General features: G+C 58.6%; 1 protein-coding gene across 1 annotated transcript; it reads left to right on the top strand.

Moving 5' to 3' along the window:
• The first annotated feature begins 1582 nt into the window (after positions 1-1582).
• Positions 1583-5275, top strand: NMUR1 (neuromedin U receptor 1). Its single transcript, XM_057427188.1, has 3 exons — positions 1583-1976; positions 2434-3330; positions 4557-5275. The coding sequence occupies exons 2-3, from the start codon at positions 2436-2438 to the stop codon at positions 4958-4960; spliced, it is 1299 nt and encodes a 432-aa protein (XP_057283171.1). The 5' UTR covers positions 1583-1976; positions 2434-2435; the 3' UTR covers positions 4961-5275.
• The last annotated feature ends 1019 nt before the right edge of the window (positions 5276-6294 follow it).

Genomic DNA, 6294 nt, shown 5'->3' with positions numbered 1-6294 from the left:
GTGCTCTGGAGCAGTATGTACTGTTGACATAGGTGACTCCCAAGCAGGGGCTGTGGTGGGTGCCCTGCTCGGGCTCTGCCTCGTGGCCCTGGGGGCATTTGCACCCAGACGTGTTGCCAACCATCTCTGCTTGCAAGCAGGCTCTATTTGCTTCTTTCCGCAACAGCAGTGAGTCAGAGATACTCCGGCAGGAACCCAGTTTCCTGGGAAGGAGGGAACCAGTGGGAACTTGGTGCCTCAGTTTCCCCCTCGGGCTGTGGAAGGGAAGAGGAGTGACTTAGCGTGCTGCTCCTATCTGCTGTGTGCCCTGGCATCAGGAGAGGGATCTGGGTATGCAGGACCTCAGGGGCAGCTGAAGGCCACCAAATCCAGGCAGCTTTTGGCAGTGCAGTGCTGGGCTTAGCGGTGCAGTGAGTTGTGCTGGGGCTCAGCCTGGTGGGATTGGGGAGCACAGGGCTCTTTCTCTAAGATCCCTGTCCCACCTGCTCAAATGCAGCCCCAACGGAGGCTCTTCCAGCTCCATCCTGCCTGGCTCAACCAAAAACCTTCCAGGACAGAGCTGGGACAGCCCGAATGGAGGAGGGTCTTCGGGACGCCAGAGCCCTTCAGGATGTCATCCCTGGGGGAGCACAGTGTCCCCCTGAGCCCTGCCACCCTCGGAGGGGATGAAGGGACCGCTGCAGGTACCTGTGCCCGCGGTGCTGCCCATGCCACGGGGCGGCAATGCCCTCTGCCGCCGCTCTGAGCGATGCGCAGCAGCCTCCCCGGTGTCACCCCCTTGCCCTGACCCCCACCCGCCGCTCTTCCCCACCTCTGAGGGGCCGGGGCGGGCTACAGCTGCCGGTCGCGGCGGAGCCGGGGAGCCCCCGCACCGCAGCAGCCAGCCCGTCTGCTCGGCAGGCGGGGCGGAGCGGGGGGGCCAGCGGGGTGCGGGCTCGGGGAAGCGCCGTCGGCTCCAGGCTGGGCTCGGACCGGTAAAGCACGTGTTGGAGCAGAGAGGAGCTGCGGGTGGAGCGGGGACACGCAGCCCGGCAGCTCTTCGTGGGGGTGCAGGCACGCGTGAGTTTGTGCATGCATGTATGTGTGCATGTGTATGTGTGTGCATGGCTTTGTGTGCATGTGTGTGCGCGCACATGTGTTTGTGCATGCATGCAAGGGCCTGCATGCTGCTACAGAGCAGGAGTATTGTCCTGTGACCAAGGCGTATCAGCAGGATGGGGTGCCAGCACAGAGGACGGGGCAGGAGTGCAGACAGACTGACAAACAGTGGGCACAGTGAGGGAACAGACCCCAGTGCAGAGTGAGGGGTAGCAATGTGAGTGGAGCAGCTTACTTGCATGGAAATGTGACAGAAGCTGGCTGGAGCCACCTGCTCCACAGGGGAATGATTCGGGTGACCCAGGGTTGCACGTCTGCCTCTCCCCTGGATGAACCTGGACAACTGGGCACTGTGCGGGCCGTGATTCCTGGCAGTGGGGCTGATCCATGCATTACTCACCACAGAGGGAACACAAATGGCAAATACCTGTGTTGAAAAGGCTGCTGGTGGGGCTTGAGATGACTGCACCACTGTCCCCCGGGACTCTCTTAGAGTCAATGGAGTTTATTATATTAATGTTATTTCCTCCCTCTTTCTGAAGAGCATCCTCTTGCCAGTGCTGCTTTGCAAGCAACGAGTCAGCCCCCCGCAGGGATAGGGTCTCAGCATCAGGCTTTGCTTGCCCAGTGGTGGGAGAGGAAGTCCCCAGCACCCCTGTGGCTTCCCTGCCAGCCTGTCGGCTGACTGAGGACAAGAGGCAGAAGGTGGGTAAGGGCAGGCAGCTGAGCTCTGAGGGGAGAGCAGCGGCAGGATTTCATTAGCCTGCCTCTTAAGGCAGTGAAGTCTCCATCCCCTCCCACGCTCCCTCCTCAGCCCAACCTCATCCGGCGCACGGGTAGTGGGACCTGAGCCTTCATCTAGAGCTTCCCAACAAGCCGTAAGTCCTTCTTGGGTTGGAAAATCAGCTTTTCCTTCTTGCAGTTTTATGGTTGCACTGTCAGCCCCTTTGTGTAGCTGGTAGAGCTGGAGCTGGGATTGGGTTTTGGGGTTGGCTTTGGGGCTGTGTCGTGCTTTGCTTCAGGAGCAGGGAGAGAGGACAGCCCTGCTGACATCCCTCCAGCAACAGGGGAAAGGGGGCAAGGTGGGCTGGGGAGGTGCCAGTGTTACTTGTGCATGAGAAATGGGATAAGGAGTGCTTGAGAACCCTGGAGGCAGGTTGCAGGGAGATTTTGGGTTGTTTTCCAAAGGAAAGGCTGAGGTTGGGACAGGATGGGAGTGAGGGTGCAGAGCTGTGGTGATCAGCAGCATCCTGACACCAATGGGGAGAGTCAGAGGGAGCTGGGGCAGCAGAGGGATTGGGAAAGCGTCCCACAGACCTCCCTGTCTCTCTTCAGCAATGAATCCCTACATCAACTGCTCTGGCCCTGAGTTTTACCTGTCCCAGCAAGACTTTCCCATGGAGCCTGTCAGCCCTGATCTCTGCAACAGGACTCACCCAGAGACCTTGTTTGACCCCAAGGATGCCAACCTGACAGAGGAACAGCTGCGGGACAAGTACCTGGGACCTCGACGGTCCAGCTTCTTTGTCCCAGTGTGTGTCATCTACCTGTTGATCTTCGTGGTGGGGGCTCTGGGCAACATGCTCACCTGCATTGTCATCCTCCGGCACCGGTTCATGAGGACACCTACCAACTACTACCTCTTCAGCCTGGCCATGTCTGACCTGCTGGTGCTGCTGCTGGGGATGCCACTGGAACTGTACGACATGTGGAGCAACTACCCCTTCCTGCTGGGCGCCAGTGGCTGCTATTTCAAGACACTGCTCTTCGAGGCTGTCTGCTTTGCCTCCATCCTCAATGTCACGGCCCTGAGTGTGGAGCGCTACATCGCCGTGGTGCATCCACTCAAGGCCAAGTACGTGGTGACCAGGAACCATGCCAAGAGGGTCATCATCACCATCTGGATCTTGTCTGTCATCTGCTCCATCCCCAACACCAGCCTCCATGGGCTGCAGCCTCTCTATGTGCCAGGACGGGGGCGAGTGCCTGATTCGGAGATCTGCACCCTGGTGAAGCCGCGCTTGACCTACAACCTCATCATCCAGATTACCACCATCGTCTTCTTCTTCCTGCCCATGGGGACCATCAGCATCCTCTACCTGCTCATTGGCCTGCAGCTCAAGAAAGAAAAGATGCTGGAGGCCTTGGGAGCCAAGGCTGGTGGCAGCCATGAATGCCACAACTCCCAGGGACAGAAGAAAGTCAAGAGGAGGCAGGTCACGAAGATGCTGTGTGAGTCTGACACTGGGGAATCCAATTCTGGGGATGGGAAGAGCCAGGGGGTATCTCCCAAAGCTGCATTGGCAGGATGCTGAGGGGAAACTGAGGCAAAGCCAGTCCAGAGCACTGAGGCTGAGTCATCCCAGAGGAAGGCTGCAGGGCTCACTTGTGGGGTGTTGGGGCAAAGGCAGATCTGTTGGCTCCAGTCCAATGGTGAGGATTGCTCATGCCAGCTACCTCCCTTCCTTAAGGATAATGCTGAGTGAGAAAGGATTGGGATGGGGGAACCTGCTCCCTGTCCCCCAGCCCAGACCTTGCATGCTGGTGGTGGTGGTGGTATTTCCCAGAGGGGCACGATTCCTACCCAGCCCTGCAGCAATATCCCAGGGCCATGATGCACTGATCCACCGCTGGACTGGAGCATCCCTCCATCCCACTGCTCTGCACTCTTGCTCCTCTCCTCAGCACCATCTCCGCAGCCTCTGGCCCTCTTCCCAGCAGTGGGAGCTGCTGCTCGTGGATAGCTGTCTCCCTGGCATGCTGACCTCTGCATGCTCCCAGCCCCATGATAGCACAGCGATGGCAGGTTGCCTGACCCAGTCCATCGGCAGGGCCAGGGCTGCTTCTCCGCTGTACCTCAGACAAGTGGTGACTCCACTTCCCCCAGCACCACGTCTGGGAAGGGGACAAAGGAGGACCTGGCCCCACTGTGGCATGGAGGTGCTGTGTGGCATGGGTATGGCAGGACAGGGGAACCAGACACCACCCTACATCACCCCCTTTCCTCTCCATTGGGAAAGCTGGGTTATTAAACCAAAACCAGAGCACAAGGGAAGGGCACAAATAGCTCTTGCTCCTTGGACTTTGCCAGTGAAGGTGGCAGGGTTCCTGGAGACTGAATGCCCACAGGGGCATCCCTGAGCTGTGCTGCATGTCCCCAGGACTATGCTGCATGTCCCTGCGACAGGGAGCAGAGACCCATGGGACAGGAGTGCCTGGAGCAGCCCTGGCAGGAGATAGAGAGGAGATGCTGTCCAGAAGAGCTCCAGCCCCTCCACAGAAAGTCAAAAAGACACTGAGGGAGCCCTTCCCTTCTCCCCATTCCTTTCTCCTCTGCTTTTTTTGGGTGTTCTTTGCTTTGGCCAAAGCTGAAAAGGGGCAGCACTTGCCAGGGACTGGAGATCCCTGGGGGAGGAACTCCAGTCTTCCAGTAACATTGGCTCCTCGGCTCCCCACAGTTGTGCTCGTGGTGGTGTTTGGGATCTGCTGGGCCCCCTTCCACACTGACCGCCTTGTCTGGAGCTTCATCTCCACCTGGACCAGCCATATGCTCCATATGTTCCAGTACGTCCACATCATCTCTGGTGTCTTCTTCTACCTGAGCTCAGCTGCCAACCCCATCCTCTACAACCTGATGTCCACCCGCTTCCGGGAGATGTTCAAAGAGGTGATGTGCCACCCCAGCCACCGTGTGCTGTGGTCACAGAAATACTCTCCCAGCATCACCCACGCCACTACCCGCAGCACCGAATGTGAGCCCATGCCCAGTGTCAATGGGCTGCCCCTTTCTGATGCTGAGGAGTATGAGCTGGAGGAGGTGGAGAGAGGCCAGCCTGCCACCCATGCAACGTCCCTCTGCTGAAGAGTGTAAGGATGTAGGGGAGCTATGACCAGCTTTCCTCCACACCAGCATCCATCTGACTGTGGCACCCATCTGGTGGTGGGGAGCGGGGTAGGAGCCATGCAGGAGTCCCCACCTCTCTATGCCATCCCCCTGGTATGTGAAGGCTGGTTTTCTAGGCAGTGCTTCTTCAGGACATGGCAGTGGTGGCTACGCTGTGCCCTGGATGTGTTGCACCCACTGCATTCAGCACCAGGGCTGGTTAAAGCCAGGGCATCACTGGCGGTGTGGGAATGACTGGCTTCTACAGCAGGGATATGCCAGCAATCCCCACATCATCCCTCTCAGCCCAGTGAGGTGAACCCATGGGTGCAGGTGTTGAGGATGTCAGGCACCCCAGGCTGTTTTGGGACATCATGCTGGATAGGACCCCCGAGATGCACTTGTGCTCAGGCTGACACTCATGGAGGTGGGAGAGATTTGCATGGGAGGGAATGGATTAAAAATGGTCTGTGGGTACCTTTTCCCCTCAGACCTCCTCAGGGCCCGCTGGCACTGATGTGCCCCTGATTTTCTTGCACTTCAGTGGTGCCAACCGGTGTCTGCAGCGTGCCAGTACAGCTCCTTGCTCCCAGCCTTCCTCTGGCCTCTCATCCGCAGCCCCAGAGGGCAAGAGAAGCAGCACAGCTGCTTCCTCCAGAGCTGGAGCCTGCAGGGGAAAACACTGGACAAGAGGAGCCCCAGGCTGCCTGCAGTGCCCAGGCAAATCTCCATGCCTGTCACCCTGCCCCATGAATACACCCTGCACTCTCCTCTCTGACCTGCATCTGGTGGGTGCCCCTCTCCTCTTCCTCAGCCCGCCATGGCACCCCGCACACCTGAGGAATGCAGGGAGCCCTCCTCTGTCCCTGCCTGCCTGAGCCTCATTGAGAATTAAAAAAAGCTGTTGGCCTGATTCGTGCCCTGGTTGTGTCCCTCAGGACCCAGCTTTGCTCCCAGAACAGGACTGAACCTGAGCCATCCTTCTGTGGGGGGCTGATGGGCAGGCCATGTTACAGGGCTTTTTCACTGGCTCTGCCTGTGGGCTCTGCAGTCACAGTGTGTCTACAAGGCTGGGTGGGCTCGGGACATGGCAGGGAAGGTGTGAGCGAGATCCATCATCCTTCCCCATCTCCAGGATGCTCAGGCTGAGCTGTGACTGGGGCCATTGCAGAGCGGGAGCTGCCTCTGAAGCAGTGGCTATCACTCTGTCCCCAGACATGCGGCTCGGAAAATGTCACAAAAATGCCAGGGAGTGCAGGCTGGCTGGTCACGCTCTCCCAGGCTGGAAAGACCCATTGATTTACTGTCTGAAA

This window comes from Pezoporus wallicus, unplaced genomic scaffold, assembly GCF_028554395.1.
Source record: "Pezoporus wallicus isolate ANWC-B61680 ecotype Strahan unplaced genomic scaffold, APGP_CSIRO_Pwel_v1 scaffold_7107, whole genome shotgun sequence".
Taxonomy (NCBI): domain Eukaryota; kingdom Metazoa; phylum Chordata; class Aves; order Psittaciformes; family Psittacidae; genus Pezoporus; species Pezoporus wallicus.
This window is presented reverse-complemented; position numbering and strand designations above follow the sequence as displayed.